A 23,720-nucleotide genomic window follows, 5' to 3' on the forward strand; every position below is an offset into this window, starting at 1 on the left:
GGCTAACAGACGACTGAAGCATGTCTTAATTCTGTCAGACATGTTGGACATTGGACAATGTCTCAGGGCTTCACTTTAAAAAACAAAACAAAACAAAAAACGGTTTGAAAGTTTCATAAATGTTTGCACAAACACTTTTTTTCTTCGTCCTTCTCACTGATGAAGCACCCAAAGACACATTATACCTGCAAGACACCTGCATCAAGCTCCAGTGCCACTCATTTACATTTATGTGTTTACAGTGGAATGACAACCTGGCCACTCCAGTATCATTTCCCTTCTGTCCAAACATTTCCAGCACCTCGTTAGGGACTGGCCTCATGCCTTGTAACACATCAGAAAATTCTGCATTCACAGTTTCTAAGATTTCTGTCTCCTCTTTTCTATTTCTTGTCTTGTGCTTATGAGGGAGGAAGTTTTCACAGGTGTTTCTGCGACTGTGGCCTGTATAATATTTAATGCCCACTCGCTCACTAGTCTGAGAACGTGCAGAAACGTGTGGTGGCTCTGCTCTCCTACTGTATTCTGAGCTCAGGTGATGTTGTGTTGTAACAATCTGACGTGATAGGATCATTCTGGCAGGCCAAGACAAAACTATTCACTAACGTGTTTTCTACTATTGTTACCAATGCATGACCCATTGCTCCAGAAACATGTTGTCCCTAAGTGAGAGCAGGCAGGTAGGTTTGCTCTGATATCTGTAAAACTAAACATACAAAGTCAAATCCGCTTTGAACCCTGCATGACATGAGGAGTTCACCAGGAGTTCATGAAAATAAGAACCTGATCAGAGGCCAGTTTGGCAGCTCTGCATTCCTTTAAAACCACCGTTTTGTGTTAAGCTGCAGAAAAGACAACAATAATGTCCCTGTGATGTCAGCTGTTCAGCAGAGTGAGCCTGACTGGGATCATTTACAAGCAAAGTCTTTATAACCAGTCTGAAGGCTGCTGGCTTTGCTCACTGCAACATTTCCAAACTGATCCTTTTTTTTTTTTTTTTAAGAAAACCTGTAATTCTGGCCACATGGGGGCAGCAGAAACAAGTTGCGAACACAAAGGGGAGTGGTGATGTAGCAAAATTGTTAGCAACAAACACAGAGCAACTTCAGCATTCACTCTGAGATGTTTTTCTGTTGACGTGGAGAATTCAATTACATTCGATATGTAATTTTATGTGATTTTCTTTTAGCAGTTTCTGGTCTCCACCCACTCCTGGGAAAAATACCTAAACAGGACAGATGGATCTTTTTGGAAGCTGAACTCTGTACGGGCTTGTCATTTTAAAAACTTGTGTCATGTTTCACATTTTAAATGAATCCATTTTTGACATGAAAACATTGATAAGTGCAGCTTTAAGTTGAATAAATGCATTTATGGAAAGTCTTACTTTGACAGTGAAGTCAGCTCCGAGGGGCCCAGTGATTCTCAGGACCTCCTTATCAGAAAGTTTCTGGTAATCCAGGGTTGTGTTCTCCAGGTGGTACTGCCCTGACGAGTCTAAGACCAGCTCCCCTTTTGCCCCCTGTAGAGTCTTACTCTCCACATCTAAAGAGGAGACAGCTACAGTAAGTACGGCCAATAGCCATCACAAAATCTAACATAAATAATGAGACTTCAGTTTCTATTTGATTTATCGTTTTTGTGTTTGTCTCATCATTATTGTGTTATCTTAATCTAAAGAAAATGAAACGGTAAATAAAAAGATGTTATTAAAACATCAAGACACTGAAATGATGACTTCCATTTATCCGGAGCCTTAATCAGATCCAGTTAAAAACACAGAACAGCCCTGCCAGGAGGCTCATGTCACAGGCCGGCACTGTACCGAGCTTTCCCACTGTTTGACCTGACTTCACCCTCGGCCTAACAAGGTCTTGTGTTATTCCAGCACGGACGTTTAAACAAACACAACAGGGAAACACAGGAACAAGCGCTAACCAGCAGCAGTCGTCGCATGCCGACAGATGGTTACCATTTAAGTGCCAAACAGAAGACGGGAAACGAAACGAAAAGAAAATGAAAAATGTGTCCATTCAGAAAAAGATGAGTCCGGCTGTGAGCTAAGGACAGGTACAGAGATCCATTGCAGAGTCTGATGCCTGGTCTTTGGCATCAGTAGCATTTGCTAGAAGCCTGATGTCTTTATTCACAGATCCCAGGACTTAATATATTTTACCAGAGTCAGGATTGAAAGGTTAATAATAGATTGTTATATGGGTGACAGGTCTTTAAAAAAACAAACAAGCAGTACTTGTATAATAAGAAGTAATTTTCTTTCTGCATAACAGTCATTAAAACGTAACATGACCTGCAGTAAAAGTCACTGAGCACATTGAGAATAGCAGTGATTAAAGTGCAGTCCTGCCAAGCATCAACATCACGTTCAATGGTTTCGGATGGAAGGGCACCCTGGACCTACCAGGACTTACACAAGTGATCCGGGCCTTTTAGGACCAGACGTACATGACGACTCTTATAGGGGATGACGACAACTGTATCCTCGGCTTAAATGAGACAAACACACAAAGAGACAGCATGACTAAACATGACAAACTCTGGATAAATACATCTGGTAATAAAATCTGTTGTCAATGGGGAAACATAACTGTCCGGTCCATTTTGTCAGAAGTTAAGAATGGCCTCTTTTTTTTTTTTTTTTTTTAATGAAAGGAAATATCTGAAGTGTTTGCCAACCACCAGCCTCACAAATAACATAGCTGTGCTTTCTCCTGCCATGACATCCAAACCATATGTTCACACTTGCTTCAAATCAGCTCTGCTTTTCTTAATAATGGAGCTTGTGATCAACAGAAGTGTGTTGTGCAGGTGGGACTAATGAGTGCCAGGCGATCTGTGTTTAGTCTGTGCTTTAGATATTCCCTTTTGGGAGGCTTTTGGACCAGCAGTGTGTCCTTGAGTGTAGTGTTAATAAGTCAGAGAGTTTTGTCAGGCTTTAAAAAGCTTTTTCCAGAGCCACAGCAGGCATCAAACAACAGCTTCTCATCCTATACCGGGGACATAACTCAACTTAATGCGTAAAATCTGTGCAATTCCACTTAGACTTTGTCAAAACAGCTTGTTTACTTTTTCCCGAAGCATGCTGGGATTTGTAGTGTCCTCGCACAAGGCGGCAGGATGAGCCGTCACCGTTGCAGACACCACAGTTGTCCTCCTTTGCCGTGCTCCCCAGCTCATGGTCACAACCTACAATCTGTAACACACAGGGAGAAGTAAACAACAGAAACCTTTCCCCTGACTTTCTGCAGAAAAGCCTGCAAATAGGCTAGAGCTCCATTTAAGAACATAAAGGAATACAAATAGAAAAGGTAACAGTAAATATATTTACGAAATTCCTTTGAATGTCAGTATTGTGTATGAGTTTTCTTGGATTTAGGACTACAACAAACTGTCATATATATAAACCAAGGAATTCATTTTTAGGAAGAATTAAAGGGCTTTGCTGCCTTCCACCCGAGAGAGAGCTGGGATAGGCTCCAGCAGATCCCCGTGACCCTGAGCTAGGAAAAGCGGGTATAGAAGATGGATGGATGGATGGATGGATTAAAGGGCTTTGATGGTCATGACAGGTTTTTCTCAAATTTAACATTTTAGTTCGGCACTTCCCCAGTTGAGTTCTACGGTTCGGGGGGAAAAATCAAAATCACTGTAAACCTTTAAAATACCTTTTTAGGACAATTATTATATTTATCTACAGAAAAATGCTTTGAACCAAAGAAGGATGGCGTCTGCTAAAGCCAGATGTTGCACGCTTTCAATCTATCAAACTGCATGATACTTCATATGTACTGCATACTTGTCCTTAGGTTCTCCAAGACTGCACATAGTTCACAACGCTTTGGTATGAGACTGACTGTACCATGGAAGAGAAATTTTCCAAAATCCCTAATAACAATTGATTTAAATCATATGTTATGGTTTCTGAGAAGAACAGCTCTCCATTTCAATTGGCATCACAGAATTGTGAATTTACAATAGGTGCATTTATGTTTATAAATTAAAGGAATAAACATGAACTTCTCATTGGCAGAAAACGGTAAAGGTCTCTGAGGGTTGTGGCACAGATCACTGTGCACCCTGCCCAATGCACTCAGCAAACCTTTGGGTTTTCCATGGGCAGGGTGCACCTGGCAACAGATTAATACATTATTATACATCGCATGTGGGTTGTGACAATCAAGACCAGTCACATTCACTAATTTAATCCCCTTTAGACAAATTGGAGAAGTTTCAAATATGAATACAGCCGCTCAGACATACAGCCAGGAGAAGATGACGTCTCTTAGTTTGAATAGACTTTGGGCATGTTGACTTTATGATCAACCTGCTTTCTGTGTGTAATAGTGTGCCATTTTATTTGCAGTGGGATGAGTCTGCTGTACACACACACACACACACACGCACACACACACACACACACACACTGAGATTTTTGTGGTTATTCTGCAACAGTCAGGTGCTGGCTGCACAAAATTTAACCAGTTAAACTATGAAAGGAGCAGACATTGGTGCATCCACATGGCACAGAGCTGGTAAGAGCCACGTATTCATCTTTATCCTGTGCGGCATTGACGCCATGTCAGTGCAAGGAAAACATGAATAAAGACTGTTGTATTATTTTAGGGAGGTTTACATGGGTGTGATGATGTGTCATCGCTTCACGCTGTGTGATGATGACATTAAAAATACAGCCCTGGTCTTATTCCTCATTCCTTACCTGACAGATTCCACTGATGCACATGTCCAAGGATTCAGTGTAACAACGGGTCCCATCCAGTACCTTGGGTGCCAGCTCCACCACCAGCCCCGAGCCCTTGGCTTTGCACTTGAGAGCGCAGGGGTTCTCCGGGTCGTTGTACACAGGCAGCCACTCGTGGTACTGACCCTGGTACCGCACGTCCGCATGAGCTGAGCACTGCTGGGCACGGAAATCACCAGCATCTGCAGGACAGTCCTGACGGAAACACAGGCAAGAATATTACAGGTACACTGCAAAATATATGGACCCCCATCACCACGTCATCTCACTCAATTATACCCTGTGGCCATATGTTACTCTTCCACCTCACCGAATCCTCAATCATAATTTCAAGAGAAACCAGCAGGAAGGTTTACTGATTTACATAAAGGCGACTGTGTTGAACTTACCACGTTACTGCATGTGCGATACTTGATGTTCTGCCCTTCACAGGTCCTGGAGGAGAAAAAAATGGACATGTGGATCAACAGGTTTCAGAGGATAAATGCTGAACACACCACGATGCACGTCGCTGACCTGACGCTATTTCAACCACTGATCATCATCGTCACTTTTCAACTCGAACTGTGAATGCAATCCTTAAAATAAACTTACTTCAGCGGGTTAATTAGCAACTTGCTTCCTGTTGAGCTTTGTATAAGAATAGTGGAATAAACACACACACTGATAAGATTAATGCAAATTAAAGATTGGAGGAAAAATGAAAAGGCAAAGCGAGGAAACAGGGGTCAATAGGTAAACTGAAAGAAGTAAAAAAAAAAAAAAAACAGCCCACTGAGCCGTGTCTGCTGAACACATTGGAGCAGTTTGGATCACGAGTCTCCCCATGACAGTCTGCAGTGTCTTTGGCCAAATTATAGAGCTAACCACTTACTGAAAATTAAGATTCCTTTGTGTTTTGATGCCGAGTGATGATAAACCACTGATGGTGACTATGATTGGCCAATTATCCATGACCCCAGTGGAATCTAATCAAAGGATATTCTTTTGAGTTTGGGAACATAAGAGGAATTCCAGTGTCATCTGCCCTTAGCTAATCTGGAATCATGATTGGAGGCAACACAGCAGAATTTCGGCTCGTGATTGAACGAGGGCTTAAGGATTTTTATGATATTATTCCAGAGAGCAGAGGGAGTGGACGTGGAGCGTGTGGCATGGCAAGAACATTAGACCCTGAGACGAGTCCAGACAGCCTCCTCTGCCAAGCCAAACAGCAGGTCATGGGCCCGGAAGAGGGACTTTCATAGACCAGGAGCTGAGAGACAGGTAGCAAAGACCAGGATCAGTATGGAAAAAAAAAAAAAAAAAAAAAAAATCACACTGGGACAAGCAATATATAATATGGACATTCAAAAAAAGAGGCAATGGGAATAAAATAAATTTCCTTTCCATTTCCTCTTGACTTTGGAAGCTACAAAGTGGAGGCTAAGCAGAAGTAGGTCCTGGACTCGGGATTCATCAGGGTGTCATCATAGGTTGGGGGGGGGGGGGAATTCCTGGAGCACATAACACATAACTCACCGACTGTGACGACTGCTCATTTCTACTGAAAATGCCCAAAGACACAAACACAATCACAACTATCTCATCACTGAAAAACACAGACTGCACCGAGTAAAACTACCATGCCAATAACCTCATTCTGAGACAAGGCATGAACTGAAAATCTTTTGTAACCATGAATAATCCACAGCAATAACTTCTCATAATACTGGAGCATGCAGTAAAGCTTGGCTGGCTCATAATGTCCATACATGTCATCAGCTCTTCTCGCTAGATTGAAAGTAATTGTGAGCAGGGCTCCAGAACCTTTACGATAATATTGATAGTGGGCACATGAAAACGTGGCCGAGGTTGTAATACCTACAGTTTGGTCTCACTTTGAGCTCTACTACTGATCAGTTTAGGCAAAGTGAGATCAGTCATGCACGGTTGTTCACAGTCCAGTAGATTGTCAGGAACTTTGATATAAATACGTTGATGGTCGTTCGGGGATGAGTCACAATGATTTTAGTGACTCTGTGCTTTTATCTTGTGCCAGCATCAGTTTGACCCACTAAAATATGCATCTTCAAAGAAATGGCTGAATTTCATCTGATTTACTATTAGATCATAATGTTTCCCTAAGAATAAATCCTGATGCTTTTCTAACGCCTAAAGTGTTTCTGCAGAGCAACCAGTTTCCACTTGCAGGTTAGATGACATTAATGCTCTCTACAGAAAGAAGAATTTCCATTTTGAACCCATGATGGCTGAAGAGTGTAGACACATTGTGGCTGATAGCATCCCAATCTCTTCTTTCTACCACTTATTCTGACAGATTTCCTTTTACAACTGCAGTCTGAGATGAGGTTTTAAATCCTCCATAGTCAGGACACAGGTTGACTGCAGATTATTGTTGACTCTGGCCTGACATGGGCTCAGTGCTACTCCAGGCTAGGGAGGTGTTTTTCAGCAGTCACAGGCCACACAGAGTGCTGGTCTCCGACATAAGCATGGTGCCAGGCCAACTTAATTAGACAATTCATGGATTTGGAGAACGTTCGTCTTCAATTGCCTTTAAACATCGCTGTGGCGTGCCGTTTTGTGAAATGCCAAAATGCCACAACCATTTAATGTCACTGTTTATGTCTTCACATCAGTTAAAACGGTAAAACCATCTCTTATAATGAGATTTATATTTTTGCAACATATGGATACCTGTTCTTCTTCTGCACATCTGTATTTCCTGATAAAGGTTATTATGGAATAATGAAACCACAAAAACGACAAATAGCTAAAGTGTTTGCAACCTCTTGCCCTGACACCCAATGTATGTGTCCACACTCGCCTCAATCCACCGCTGCTTTGTTAATAACGGAGCCGGTGGGACTAACGAGTGCCAGGCCATCTGTGTAAGGCCTGTACTTTTCATGTGCCCATTTGGGAGGATTTTTGCAGTAGCAGTGTGTCCTAGAGTGGAGCGTTTAGAGGTCAGAGAGTTGGAGCGGTATTGGTTTGGAGGGTGTTGGAGGCCTGTTTCCAGCCTCTTTGTCTCACACTCACACTCACACACACACACACACACAAGGGGCCTTGTGCTTTTTAATGACACTGTTTGATCTGCCACCCGGGACCAGGCTACTGCTCCCTCATTCCCACGCAGCAGCAGCAGCAGCAGCAGGGGTGAGTTGGGATTAACTGGGACAGGGGGTCCTACCATTTGCTCAAGAATCCCAAACATTACTGCTACTGCCAAAGGACACCGTACAATCATACTTGCCTGGACTTCCGTAAGCATTGTGTGTCCACACATGTACCCAGCGCCTCCATCTCACATGGAGCTCAAACCCCAAACACCTCTTAACACGTCAATTGCCTTTACAGCCAGTAATAATCTGAGGCTTGTCTGACCAAAAAAATGTGGGCAAGCAGAGAGAAATGGCTGCTGCTGATAGCATGAAATGAACTCCCAGTGTTTACAGTGCAGTAGAGAGGGAGGGGTCTGGTACTGAGTCTGAGGTCTTGACAGCCTTATGCTTTTCAGCCTGGTTCCTTAGTGCCAGTGCAGACAGATTTATGGATGGAAAGAGCTGGAAGAACATTATTGTGCACCTCACTTGTGACAGCAATATGATCTGTATTGTTTTGTCAGTGTCTTTTTTTGACAATGCCCTCAGCAGTCAAACAGAGGTGACTTTAGCAGCAAAGCTGACCCTATAGAGTGGGCGATATATTCTGGGAACTGTAAACTACAGGAATGCAGTGAAGTCACCCTGCAGCTATTTCCCAGACTATAAATGTGACAGTATTTCTATGGAAAACATACCCTCTCACTCCTTCTGTCTCCTCAAATCCTTTTTGTGCAGCATTCATGGCCTCAGGCTTTAATCGTGAAGTCCACTGGGTTAACCTGGAGGCTAATCAACCAGGTGAAAGGACCAACAGGCCAAAAGCAGGATTTCCAGTTTGTCACCTGACATCAGGCTCGGAGCTTGAGAACGTCATCACAGAAACAGTTATTTAACGTGACGTGTACTTTGGCAAAGGACATCGATTATTATGCTCTAATTTGTAAAGAAACATGTTTGGGCCATCACTGAAAATTCCTACTGTCACTGATGAGTCCAGGATCTGGACTAATATGGCCATCTAGACCGTTTGATGGGCTGTGATCTCAGCTGACCACTCAGGGCTTTGTAGCAACCATATGTATATTACGCATCCCCATTAAAGCCAATGGAAGTGGAGCGATCTGTGAGATTTACCCACATTATTCGGGACGCTGTCTGGGTTGATTTGGCAGATCGGTCATGAGCAATAGAAAAAGATGACCTTCCTCATTCCCTCTCATGAGGCTTTTTAATGGAAACCAGTCCAACCCCCATTAGGACTTTGCTCTTCAAAAGAAGACGTTAGTTAGAATAGTGTTGGAGCTCACGTTTACCATCTGCCCATGGGATGTTTCCATTTATCTGAAGTCCACCGAGGTTCTACAGTGAAATTATACACTATAAATCTCTTAATGCTAATGACACATGATAATAATGATTATTATTATTGATTACACTTGAGAGCACAGGGGTTTCACTGTATTTTTACTACAGGCCAGTCTTGTAGTTAAGTATCTCAGATCTCAAACATGTCTCCAGTGTTTGTATTAGAAAATAATGTTTCTTTGGATTCCTCACAGTTGTGGAAGATAATTAGAAATTTGATTTATTTACCAACTTCACCATCTTAACTTATTGCGTTAGCATGCTAACCTTTGCTAATTAGCTCTGACAGGGAGAACAATTCATTTTTCAGTACAGTCATTTTATGGAAATCAATCCAGGAGCTGTTTTTAGGCTGTTTATCACTGATTATACTAAATTTCAATGCAATCCATATTAAACATATGGTACTAGATGGTACTAGTGCTACTGCAGCAAGGTCCAAAGTGGTGGCCCAACCATCCATAGAACCATGAAGCTAGCATTGCAGAAAAGTTATTTCTGGTTTCATTTTATTTACTCATTTTAAACACAGGACCAGACACACAAACAAGCCTCCTGGTGTGCAGTCAAAGGTACAAATATATGTTTAGAGAACAGAAAGAAGAGAGAATGTTTGCACAGTGATGAATAATAATACTGTAAACAACATGACAGCTGGTTTATTCAGTAAGAAACACAAGGCTGCTGCAACTTGACAAATGTATGGTGCCAACTCTGCAATCTGAATCCAATGTACCTCAGATCCAATAACTGAAGGAGGGAGGAGCAGACTGTGTCCAGTGATGCAGAATTAACAGTAAAACACAGACGTACAGCGTATCTGGGTTGTGGAAAGCCTTACTTGGAGCTGAGGCATCGTCGGAGGGAGTAGGAGGCTCCTCCTCCGCAGGTACGGGAACATTCACTCCACGAGCCCCAAGCATCCCACAGCGTGTCTCTGTCCTCCTCTGATCGGGCCGTCCGCGAGCTCTGCACACCACAGGAAGAGACGTGATTTATGGGAGAAAGGAGGCGCACAGTTTATGTGAACTCCGTTGAGAATCAGCTCTTTCACTTTGAGGGAACGGTCGTTGAGATACTGTGCAAACATTTGGTGAAAGTGAGTTAATTAAATTCTTATCGGCCCTCTGTAATGACAGCTTCCTTATCACTTCATCTGACCCTGCTATTCAGGCAACGTTCCTGCTATTCAACTGTTTAAAAAGCAGCACTGCTGATAAGAAAAGCCTGAAATTCATTCTGGAGGCTGCTGAAAACTAGTGTGCATGTGGCAGGATGAGAGCGATGGTAACGGGAAGTAATTAAAACTCTTGACTTTTGCCCCTTTTGCCTATTTCCAATGTCTGAGTCATCCACAGATTATGAAATATTAGTGCTCTCTTCAGCTTCAGACCTCACTTGTGTGTCTCTCTGTTAATTGCATTGTGCTGTATTTGGCAGTGGGAGCAGGGATATTACTGCAGAGGCCAAAATCAATATTATGGGAAGATGAATTTTTCAAGTGCAAGGACAATGTGCATCTCAGATGTAGAGTGACAGCCAAAAAATGAAGATCTTCTCCACCCCTCCGTCTTGCTCTCTTTCACTCCTCTTTTCCCTCACAATGCCTGTTGTGTTTTTGGATTAGAGTTGCCCCAGCTGCCTCACTTTGCTCTAACGAAGGTGTTTATTTGTAAGGCTGGCACTGTCGTATCATGTGGATCATCTATGGCTGAATATGATTTATGTTTGTTCCTCTTGGCTTTGCGTTTGAGTGTTCTTTGATTGAATGAAGTTAGAGAGCTCTGTTGCCTGAATACCAGGCTCTGATGAAATGAAAAGGTAATTTGATTGCTCTTGCTATCTAGAAAAAGCATAGCTTAGCTCAGCGGAGGAAGGATTTCACTCAAAAGCTGCCAGTGAGGCTACAAAAACACTGGGCTTATACCTGTTTAGGGAATGAAATCTGTAAAAAACAGACTCGGATCTGACTCCGGGCCAAATCATTCAACCCCTGTGGTAGCAGAATAACAGTGAAGGTACAAACACATTCAATGAAATAAGCTTAAGGTCACAAAAAAGAATAGATTCATAGAAGAAAGAAAATATATACTCCACGATACGATCAATGTAGGAAGTGTTTCTGATGCTGGTGAACCATAAAAGAATATTTTAAGATGACAGAAAAAGAGTTTTGCATGTTTCAGACAGACTTTACACCACGAGGCAACATTTAGTTCCTGCACATGCAGCTGAGTTTTTGACTGCCACTTTAAAATCCCAAACCCTGCAGATTGGTAATGAAATGTGAGGCACAACAAGCCCACTTAGCCCGTGCAGACTGAAAATTTTATGTGTAACACCTGCTCCTAAAAAGATTAATGCCCTGTGAGCTGACAGAGTTTCTAGCGAAGGTCCAGCCTTGCATTTGAGATACACAGCCTTGAGAGGGAAAATGTCTGGATATGCCAAGTTATTTTGACCTCTTTGGCCCCTTCTCCCAACAGCATGGCATTGTGCTTCGTCTACAAAGATGAATGGATCTTGCAGAGGAAAGCAGATACAAGGCAATAATACTGCCCTGATTATTTTCTTTGGGTCGAGGTAGCAAAAACAACCACTCTGTGCTCTGTGCAGCAGAGAAGTGGGTTCACACTATTAAAAGTGCGTAGGGACTGATATAAATGGCTGTCAGTGCTGATGACGCCTGAGGAACAGCAGAGGGGAACAGCAAGACCAAAACACAGCCAGCGGAGCATACAGCCAAACATATCGGCTGTGGCAATGGCGCTACTTTTTGCACAGGCCAACTATTTCGATGTCTGGATCCACGGTAAATAAACACAGGCTGTGCTCTGGGCAGCCCGTTAGCACACCAGCTTCATTTTCCTTTGAAAATCAGTGATTTTTGCACTCAATTACAGCTGGGAGCTGTGTGTTGCAAAGCCAAGAGAGGCAGAGGCGTAACGAGGCCGGTGAAGAAAGTGGAGGGGAGGCTGATGAAGGGATGGAGATGAGGAGGTTGTTTGGCTAACTGTGCTGCTATTGTTCTCACCGAAGGTGGAGGAAGGTCCAGCTTTGCACAAGGCTCCACTAGTCACACGACTGTCCTGCTGGGATTTGGATCCAATAATCTAAAAAGGCTCAAATATCCACATGGAGGCTTCCTGACCCTCCTTCACTCCACTGTCCCACCTCCCCTGCTCTGATCCCGTCAGGATTTTATTTACACTAGGTGGCTTCATGGAGGGAGCAGGAACCATGCATATCAAGATCCCTCCACAGATGACTCACAGTGTCACCTCAAGCTCTTTAAAGCGCCATTTACAGCAAAGCATGTCTCTCTACACAGATTTATTCTTGGGCTCTTTTGCTATGAGAAAAACAGAACCAAAAGGAGCCCCAGGTTGTCACTGATCCTGTGTTTTCACATTAAGCGGAAAAGAGGAAATGAGCGTATGATAAAAGACCACTCACTAGGTATTATATGTTATTCTGAGGGACAGGTCCTATTTAAGTCACCTGTCAGCAGCTGAGACTAAGGACATTTTCCTTAAAGATGGAAAACTCCTCGACAGGGGAAAGAAACCTGAGACTGATGCCTTCTTTTGCAGACTGTGTCAATATACATACAATGACCTTTTCAGTTGGCAAGACATACGATATTTGCACATCTGTTAAATCCCTTGTCGTCCGCTCGGCACTGCACTGCACTGTACTCACCGTCATGCCACAAGCAAAGTAGTCACTGTAACGTAACAGAGTCCTCAGCTCAGCTCAGACACAACAGCATCATGACCTGCACATGCAAATCTACTTCTGTGATCATTCATCATTCATGTCATCATCACTATTAAATCAAGTCCTGAGAGGAGTCCAGGATGAGTAGAGTCACCAAACCCTTGTGACAAGTATTTGAAGCAGATTAAGGGTGAAGTGTTTTTTAATGGACATAAAATTACTGTACCAGGATGAGAAGAGTTGCCACCAGGAGCTTGCAAGATGAAAAATCTTGCTCCATAACTTTTCAAAGTGTGAGTCGATCCCTCCGGCTCTGTGTGATCGTACGTGTGTGATGCTCTGTGTCTGCCTGCCGTCTCCTCTCTGACTCGCTCCCGTCCTTTCTCAGGAGTAACTCAGGAAAGTGGATGGTGGGAGGAGTGTGTGTGTAAATCTGTGCATGTGTGAGGGGGGGAAGGATCTGAGCCCAGTGAGTCTTCAGGTCTTATACATCAGCCAATCAATCAATAAAGGGGTCTTAGTCAAGCGTGCTAGTTCAAACATGGATTCAGTCCAGCTGCAACTTCACACGTTTCAGTCACAAAGTAGAAATAATTGTAGACAGACAAACAACTTGAAACCAATTTTCTTGCACCTTCGGTTCTTTCCATTTGTTCTATTAATATCTCAAATATATGTCTCTCATATTCCGTTTTCCTTCCTGTGTCTCATTTTAGTCCTCTGTCATTCTTGCTCGGGCCACTGTTTCTCATTTCTCTGCCTGTTTTTTAAGCTCTGGACCACTTCGTCTTGTCTTTTGCCAGCACTCTTGTTTTGGAAACGTCCGAAATTCTTAAGAATACAAAGAAACACTGACTCCAAACACACATCTGAACAAACCTGAGACATATTGACTTCAGATCAGGCTCTTGACTGTGTTTTTGCTTTACAAGAAGTTACGTGTGAGAGCTCCATCAAATGACAAAGTCTGGTCGATGAAGTGATCAGGACAGACTCCTCAGTCATGGTGCCTTTTCCTGGGTCTTTATGAGCTAAAGGTCCACTTCAATAGAGCCTTTCATAACATCTGGCAGTTTAAGTCAGGGAACATTTGCACTGTGGAGGTGGGGAACAAGCCAGGTGTCCCCTGGAGGGACAATTCCTCCGGTTATAGAGAAAAACAACCAGTAAGATGGACAGCTCTTGGCACAGAGGGAATACACAATCCCCCGAGCAGCTTTCCAGATTCAAGTTTTGAAAGAAAAATGTACAAAATCAAAAGCTTGAAAGAGAAAGTTAAAGCAGAAAAAGTGCAGTCAAAGTTAGTGCCAACCCACTGGTGCCCCTTCTTGTCACTAACAAGGTAGCGGGCCAGCATTCAGGCATCCAACCCCGGCGTTCCAAAGACTGTGCCCTTCAAATCAAGACTTCAAATCCGCCTCCCAATCAAACGCCAAATCAAAAACCACATAATTGCTATCAATTAAGGCTGCGAGGAATGTGCTGCACTCGAGAGCAAACAGTCAGCAAGCCTAATCACAACAAGGGAGCGGGTGTCTCAACACTTAACCAGTACATACACAAACACGCACTTTTTCTACTTGACTTCTCCACTGCAAATCTGTCTTGAAGTCTTAACTGGCTGCTGACAGTACGGGACTTGCCTTGTTTGAATTGGGTGAAGGGAAAGTCTGTACATTCTGCAAATTGGTGAATTATATCAAGAAACCATGCACACACTCAGCTATCCACTTAACCCTGGTCTATTTCCTGCTGCCAGCGGGAACGGACATGGACGTGCACGTATTCACAGGCCAACACAGAAATTGTACCTCCAAGCACCCTTAATCTATAACCTTCCGATATTTGCTTTCAGAAGAAATCCTTCTCGTATTTGCAAATGTATGACTACAGAAAATAAACCGTGGCATCGGTGATGTGCACTGAGTTTTAAACTAAACACCAGAGGAGGAAATTAATGCGTTTGACTGACACGCACTAGGAGCCAGTTTTCTACCACAGCAATGCTGGAGGTGTCTCCTCGCAGTTTAAACAATAATCCATGAAGAAGATGAGGTGAGAAAAAATGATATAGTGCAATGTTATTTTACACAAGGTTAGTCTTGGATATAAGGTTACACGAGGGAAGCATGCAAGTGGTTGAGAGAACCAGATAATTTGTCTATTTGTCCATAGACATAGGTCTAGTATTTTAATAGATAATCCTGCTGTGTCACAACTTAGGTCTTATTGTTGTACTTTCGGCCATCGTTCCTATCAGTTATGATAACTCTGGGAACCCCGAAGTAATCGCTGACATCTGGGAGCAAGTTAAAATCACTACAACCAGAACTAATGAGGCAAGAAACGAGCAGCCACACAGGTTGTAAACAGGCCCTGTCATTTGGAGGCAAACTGAAAGATGTTTGTGCAGGAAACCTGCATGCACAGTGATAAATGTTGGAATAATAACGTTAGGGTTCACCTTTGTTTTCTCTTCAAAATAAATCTGGCTAACCTGGGAGTTCGTCTGGATCCTGCCAGTAAGACATCAAGGACCAACTCTTCCCAGGATCCCTGCTGAAATGATTTATTTATACAGGAGGTGAGGTTGCAGTCCAAAATGTACAACCACTAAACAGCCTCGCTCATATAGCAGACTGTGCCTCTCGAATCCTTCTGCAGTCCAAACTGAAAATAATGAAGGATATTAACCTTCAAACTAATGACCACGATGTAGGAAGTTGCACCACAGCTCTAAATTATTACTGGCAGTTATTTCTTAGAGCTTTTATTTTCCCCAAATGATAGTCTGGTGAAAAACTGTAAAATGTAGCAGTGATATATTATTCGTGTTATATTTACAGGACTCATCCATGTGCTGACATACAAATTATAGCTTTTAACTTGAACAAATTGAATTGTTGATGCTTGTTTTGAGAGAATAATGACAGCTGCTTTATTTGTTGCTTTCACTTTTTGACATAATAATGAAAGTCAACCAATCAATATCTCTGCCTCTATCATCACTCACACATGAGTAAGGAAGGGTCAGATTAGGAGACTGTCGTGTTATGAGGTGGTGGACTGAGTTAACAGGCCCAGAGTTCTCAGTAACAGAGACAAAAGAAGCTAAAGTTACCAGGGTCTGACATGAAGTTACACTCGAGAGCTAAAACCCTCGTCTCCCACAAGAAGACTTAAATGGTTCAGGCAGGATAGATGGTGCCTCCCACCACCCCCACCAACAACGTGTGTGCTCCAGGAATGATTTACACCAAAGCCATTGTTTAAAAAGCTTTCTGGGCCACAGTATAAAATGTTTTACCAGGACAGGGCTTTTACGACCTGCAGCTGAAAGTCAACCACACTTCCCCACCCCCAAAACCAGAGATGAAAATAAAGATGTAATTCCCGGACAATCAGCTAAATCCAATTTAAGCCAGATGGGAGGTGGAAAGTACAAGTCAAAGTAAGCACTAAAAAGTGCTTTAAACACTCCCTAACTATTCCTTTAATTCCTCAATGTCTTTGGTGAGCAGTTTCTTTTGTCTTTCATTTGTATGTGAAGGTGTGGTCAGTTGTGTAAGTGATAGCGATATGTGGTCTTAGTATTTTGTGGTAATCTGAAGATGACAGATATGCAGAGTACAAACACACCTTATCATGGCCGAGGCGGGAGAAAGACCAGTGCAAGGCCACTTTAGGGATAAATAATGAACCCAAGACAAATGCTAAGTGGGCCTGACACAGACCCATGTCTGCTGGACTCTCAGACGGTACCCCCCTACAGCGCTGCAGAGGAAGACATTCGTTCTGCCTGGATATTGGTCCCAGGACCTTTTACAGAATGAATGAAAACACAATGATTCGTTTCTCAGAGCAGCACCACATAATAGGGTCTTGTCATCTTGCACAGCCCGGGAACATCCGGTGAGGATGTGCTGGATGACTTCACAATGTTCGATATCATTTACATCTGTTCCAAAAAAAACACCAAAGAATATGAAGCAACGACTGTACCAGTACGTCGCAACTGAATTAGTCCACAGTAGAAACATCTGTTATACTTCCTGATTAGGAGGAGGTGTGAATCCATTGACAGTCGATCAGGTTGTTGATTCATTTCAGTCTCAAACCAGGTAAAAACAACATCCAGCAACAACATGATCAGAATATGAACTAATACAATGTCCTCTCATCACAGAGGGATGTTAATACAATAAAAATATATATTTTCATACTTTAAGAGGCAGTTAATACTCAAGACAAATATTTTATAGTAATTTACTGTACTTTTTATAGCGAGGCAGTAAGCACCTGATCCCTCCTGAGCAGGCCACTAGCAGGCCACACCTCATGGCACTGAGGAGGAATAGGCCACGTAATTAAGAATCAGCAGTGACATTTACTGCTTCCTGAAACTGTGTTCATTCAGTTTCAGTGCCAAGATTTTCCCATTAGCACATCCAGGAGAGCTCATATGTTTTAGCAGCTTTCTAGTGATCGCACAGGCTAACTCCGTCAGGGTCCCACAGGCCTCCCCGCTTAAACCCAACCACGACCACTGCGGCGTTTTAAAGAGGGTATGACAGGAGGGGATCGGCATAAATTAGCCGTGTAAAGCCGCTGGAGTTGGATAAACTGGCCCGCCAAGGTGGGCTGGAGGGAAATGGGGACCGTGGGACCTGCAGCCAGAACTGGCCAGATACTACGCACCTCAGCTTATTTATGGACTCCAAACCAGCGTCGAGTTCCCCCGTGCTTCAAAATGGAGACCACATTGTCATATAATCTGGATACTGTAGCTTTTCAGTTTACATACATTTTCTGAAAACACAAATCAATAAAACTCGCTGACTTTAAAGTGGCTATAATTTATATTTTTATATTAACAGCAGAGCATGTGACTGACTTCAAGCTAAAGAGAATTATCACCAGGATCTACAGAACATTTAGCATCTTTCTGATCACTCACACTTCTCTCTTTTAGTACAGTCCCATAGCTGGACATCTCCAGGGTGGTCTGCTTTATGCTATTTAATCTCATTTGAGTGAGTTAACTAGGTACCAATGTGTGTGGTAAGGTAGTACTTAGACTGAACATCAGCCTGAAGTGGATTTTAAATGATCTATTAAAACAACAGAACAGCACGTAGAATAAAAGTAGATAGTAGAGTGAAAATACTAGCTCTTTTCTGGAGTTGACGTTGATGCATGAACACATCTGAACAGAACAAATCACTGCTCCATCTGGGGTTGTTCACAACCGACACACACACACACACACACACACACACACACACACACACACACACACACACACACACACACACACACACACACACACACACACACACACACACACACACACACACACACACACTGCCCCCTCCCCCGAGCTCCTTCCTGTTGGAGTGACTCTTTTGTTGTGGTTTCCTCATGCATTTCAAAATAAATGTCTCTGCAGTTACATGCATGCTGTGGACACAGACGAAATACACAGGCTAATAAAGGAATCTCCATCTGGTGACATAATCCCACGAGTCAGTCGCAGCAGCATTTATAACAAGAGGGAACTGTAATTGCCGTAATCAATAAACATGCTCGGTTTTATCTGCTAGGTTAAACATCCACGTCTGGGGAACAGCAAGAGACGTTAATGCTCTTTCTGTTCTTTCTAATGGACGACTGGTACAATCCATCTAAGGATTCTGCAGACGGGAACTAAATCTTGTCAAAGCTCATGATTTGGCATCTCTTCTGGTGGTGGTGTTTGAATAGTTCAGCCACCGTGACAGCAATCAAGCTTTGGACTACGACTAAAGCTGAAGTCTTAGCATCACTGCGTGTTCTTTGTTAAGATGTTTGCTAAATTCATCCTTAGCGTACCAGCAGGACCAGCTGACTGTGTCTCTCGGTGAATATAAACCCTTGAGAGCATTGTTCAGGAGCCTGTCTGGGTAATTGCATGTTATGATGAAAAAATATTGCAACCATTTGCAGTAATCAGCAGTGTGAAACCAAAGATTTCTGGCTTCAGTAGCCTCCATCAGGTCTGCAGAGCTATAAATATGACATCTGTGATCACGTCAGGGTCCACAGCAGCTTATAGAAAATGGAAAACTGATCAAATAAATAGTCAAAAACATGTAGAAGCCTGTAATTATCTACTTGAAGCAAACAGCTAATTCAAGCAATGCACAAAGCCAAAAGACACACATCTTGTTGAATTACCGCATGTGTGACATGAGCTACGAGGAACAAGGTTCAAGGCTCTTGTTAACCTCTTTGATAATTGCAGAACGAGACACAACAGTTCAGCAGCAAGTCTTCCAGCAGAGACAGCAGCTCCAAACTAAAGGCACCTGGTTTGTCTCAGCAGCTTATTATTCATGATGTGCCCGTGTGGAGTATTTTCACTCAAAGCAAAGCCGAAACTTTTCTAGCCACAAAGAGACGGGTCTGATCTCCTGTACAGTTTATACTACGCACAGCTAAGGTTTCTGCTTTTAACCCCCAAACAGAGTCACATCACTAACATGTGTTTTTCATTGCTGAAAATGTATTGTGTGTTGTCTTTGGCCCCGGGACAATCGGAGAAAGTGATAGTAATATGATGAAGGTGGTCGAAGGAGGCTTTAACCCTCGGAGCGTCCTGACATTTTTCACTTGGTTAAATAACGATGCAAGAGCGAGGAGAGAGGAGGGACGTGTGCGCATCGATTCTTTGTTATGACCAGCACCTGACCCACAAATATGGAACCGATTAAAGAAGAAAGATGGATGACACCTCCAGCACAGAGCTCCAATTCCCTCTGAGAAACCCAGAAATCACCAAATCTTTTATGTGCATGCAATTAGATTTTCAGCGAGGCACTTGTCAAGCGGTTCTCTGAAGGAGGCTCGTCTCTTAAAACCTGAGAAAACTGCCTCAGACCTCGGGCTTTTCTACTCCTCATGCAAGCGTGCTGATTTTTATGATTTCTGCCTCCATGATGAAGGACGTAGTCCAAAACAATCCAAGTTATCATAACAAAATATTATTGGCTCTCTAAAGGCCGATCTGAAGGTCAGATAATATTCAGAACTTGTGAAATAAAGTTCAGAAATAATTTCAGGCTTGTGGTTAAATGCTACACCGTAAACGTACGATAAGACATGTCTGCACTCTGTGAGACACTGGAGTACACACACACACACACACACACACACACACACACACACACACACACACACACACACACACACACACACACACACACCCTCACACACACACACACACACACACACACACACACACATTAGTTTGACTATAACAGCTGGTTGTAACAAGGTCAACATCTTATTGACCTTTAGTTTATTGGGTTTAGGAGATGTGACATAAGCACACATGCATGGGCACGTTTCCTTTAAGCTTCTCCTCTGATCGACGCTCCATCACGTCTTCTCTTCTCTTTCTATCCCTCCTGTATAAAATTTCCTGGATAGTGTTTCAGCTCAGCTTGTCTGAATCTATTGAGCACCTCACTGATCTACATGGAAAAGAGCAGTCACACACCTGTTGTCCTGCCCTTTTCTTCCAAAACCATTGGTATATGAGATTTAAAAAAAAAAAAACACACTGGCTGGTAGGTCAACAGAGAAACGTGGCCCACGGGACACATAAGATGTTTTTTCACCGAAGACTACAAGTCAAAAAATACTATACTATTAATTATTCCTTCCAGTTTTCCCCACAGACTCTGTCTGGTGGTGATGTGGAGCTTTAAGGCTCCTCTGGAAAGAAACAGGACAGGAGGCTGTTCTAGCAAAGCCAGGTTTGGAAAACAAAACAAAAAACCCTGAATCCATGAAGAAACAGCTGATATCACAGCTTTGCATGAAACAGGAGCATTAAATGAGCACCTGACTCTGCAGGTCCTTTTAGGTGTCTGGGGTTTTGTGTGTCTTTCAGCTCATCTTTGTGGAACGTGAAGCTGCTAAAGAGCCAGATACCTCCTCAGGAATGAGTAGATGTAGTTCGAATGCTGGACCACATTAGATGCATGTATAGAACTGAACTTAAAAACCCTTTAACATGTCAATGTTTGTGTTGATGCTTGTTTTAATGACTGCAGGTGTTTGTGGGTAGAGAATAGGGGCAGAGTTTTGGTGGTTGCACAAGAAAATGATCTGTAATATGGACTTTAAGGCTTTGTGCAAAAATAATAAGTTCCTATTGAATGGAAGTGTGTAACAGCTAGATCATGCATGTTAGTCTGCCAAGTAATACATCACTGCTTTGAATACTCTTTGAGAAAATCTGGTTTATATTGCAAAATTCACGCCTTGGGCTATGTTCCTTTATGGTGCAGCTGAAATGTGCAAATTACATCAAACTTCTCTTTTACAGTTTACAAAACAAAATCACCAAGTACAAGCTCATAAAAAGGAACCTCATGTGTCCTCCTTTAAGGTCAGTGTCAAGTCAAAGCCTGCCCAGGTGATGGAGAGGCAGAGGAAACATTTAGATGCATGGCTGAAGAGTAACCGCACAGGAAAAGGGCTGCGATGGATCACTTCACCCCCAGCCCATCCCGCTTCCACATAAAAACCCCTCTACCCTGTTTTCCCAGGAGCTTTAGGGCTCACAGCTGTCTAAATATGCTACTGTAGTGAACTCCCAACCAGCGAGCTGTTTGCATACAGGCAGCAGCTCGCACAGTAAGAGTGAACAGCAGCAGAGGAGAGCTGTTTTCCAGGCACTGAAAAAACCTCGCTCAGACATTTGCACAGTAAATGGAAGTTGGTCCGAAGTGAATAGAACAGTGACACATAAACAAAGTGACATTAATACACGTGCCAAACACGGGCGAGTAGTGCTGAAGCTGAGAGAAAGCTGTTTTCCACAGCTGTAAAATGTGAACCTATACAGGTTTCTCTCCGCCCGCTGGGATGTGTGATCCTTTTCTGTTTTTAAACCTTCACAGTGATGACACTTTCACTTGTGCTTGCTGCCTCTGTGGCCTGTTTTTGAAGGTTAAGTTTGGTTTGGGTGGTTGTGATGGCTGAGGTTAGGTTTACAGGTTAGAGAAGGAACACAGCAGGAAAAGAGAAAACGAACCTCTCGCCTGAGAATTTCTGTTGCAGCCTTTGCAGCTCAAGAGCAGCATCTTGTGTCTGCAAAACAAAACTACAAGTCCTTCTGAAGCTCAACTCTAAAGACGTTCACCAGGTTGCAACAGAGTGCTCATCCATCTTCTCAAAACTGTGCTTACTCAGCTTACCTCATGTTATGACTTTGTTGTATACATTATTCATTACAGCTACGTGAGTGTCAGTGAGCAAATGGCAGCTCTTTCTAACTTTGACATTCACAGAGTAAAAGAAGACGTTTCTTAGCAGGACAGACCAATGAAATATTCATGAATCACACATTACAGGAGTAAAGTCTCTCTGAAACACCAAAACAAGAACCAGTTGCCTCCTGCAGCACCTTTGGACACACACACGTGCACATACACAGAGTCCACGGGAGATGGATGACGGGCGCTGGCGAGGCCTGTGTGAAGTGTTTGGGGTGGTCTGTCCTCTCATGTGTGGCAGAGGTTTACATAAACCCAAAGCTCCTGGCATGAGCCACAGAGTAAGAGGGTGTTAAAATAAATCCTCACTCCCACCCGACCGAGCAGACCTGCTCATATATCACACACGTTTTTAACCGTCGCCTATTGTCACGAAACACAGACGCAGCGTAAGGACACACACAAACATGATCTGAAGAGAAAAGCAGCTTTGGGGCCCCTGTTGGAGCTTGTGTTTGTGTGTGCCAGACAGGAGCCGCAGGCACAGCTCATCTACAAGGCCTTCACTCTGCGCCTCCCTCTAATTGGTGTCTTTTGCCTCGTGCCGCCATGCAATTGAGGGCAAAGCAGCGCCAGGCTTTAAAACCTCTCCATCATCCATTGTACACCCCCACCACCACCACCCCTCCGCACACACACACACACACACACACACACACCTCCCATTACTCCATCACGTATGGCATCCCAGTGAGACGGAGCGGAGGAGAAGCTCCTCTGCTGCACTCCATCCCCTATCATTATCCTGGTGAGGTCATTCAGAAGAGCTGATTGTGAGAAATGCTGCTCATTTGCTTGTGGTCCAACCTGTAAAACCCCAAGGCGCCACAAATCATAACCCAGCAGTTTACAGCACATTCTTAATACTGAGCAAATAAAACTGTGCTTACTGTTGCAGAGGTCAACAGGAATATGCTGAAAAGGATGTTTCGCTAGGTTTTTTTTTTTTAAATTCTCTTCCAGCATTTTTTTTTTTTTTTTTTTTTTTACTATTTGTAATTCAATAGAGATGATGAGTTTTTGCTTTCTGCACAATATTAATGATTCACTCAATGATCAAATGATTGATGGCTTTATATTGCAACCACAGATATTCACATTTGGCTCCACAGTGATACAAAGATTAACACCATAAATCACAGACAGACTATCTTCTTCACAGACGCACTGCAGACGTTTCATCAGGGGACAAAATAACACCAGCCTGAATAGCTGTCAGTGAACACCCTGGCTGCTGGCCCGAGGCCTCCAGGCAACGTTTTCATCGCAGGACCTTCATCCTGCTCTACAGACACATAAATTTGGACACTTCACCACTCTGTCACCTTTCACTGTGATCTGGGTTGGGATTCAGGAAAAAAAAAACCCACTGGGAAATTCAGGAAGTTTGCATCCATACTGTGGGAGGATGCACATCCA

General features: G+C 43.1%; 1 protein-coding gene across 5 annotated transcripts in view; it reads right to left on the reverse strand.

Moving 5' to 3' along the window:
* LOC113125089 (ADAMTS-like protein 1) overlaps positions 1-23,720 on the reverse strand; it is a 70,640-nt gene that overhangs the window by 13,271 nt on the left and 33,649 nt on the right. For 4 of the 5 annotated variants that reach the window (XM_026298395.1, XM_026298386.1, XM_026298404.1 and 1 more), the window contains 6 exons: positions 10,097-10,224; positions 5,167-5,212; positions 4,736-4,972; positions 3,085-3,211; positions 2,430-2,504; positions 1,388-1,545 (listed from right to left, as the gene is read on the reverse strand). In XM_026298395.1, coding sequence (XP_026154180.1) covers positions 1,388-1,545; positions 2,430-2,504; positions 3,085-3,211; positions 4,736-4,972; positions 5,167-5,212; positions 10,097-10,224 — 771 coding nt within the window. Of the gene's footprint in view, positions 1-1,387; positions 1,546-2,429; positions 2,505-3,084; positions 3,212-4,735; positions 4,973-5,166; positions 5,213-10,096; positions 10,225-13,201; positions 13,331-23,720 lie in introns of those variants that run through there. The other variant, XM_026298412.1, reaches the window with a different exon arrangement.

The sequence above is a fragment of the Mastacembelus armatus genome, chromosome 18, assembly GCF_900324485.2.
Source record: "Mastacembelus armatus chromosome 18, fMasArm1.2, whole genome shotgun sequence".
Lineage (NCBI taxonomy): Eukaryota > Metazoa > Chordata > Actinopteri > Synbranchiformes > Mastacembelidae > Mastacembelus > Mastacembelus armatus.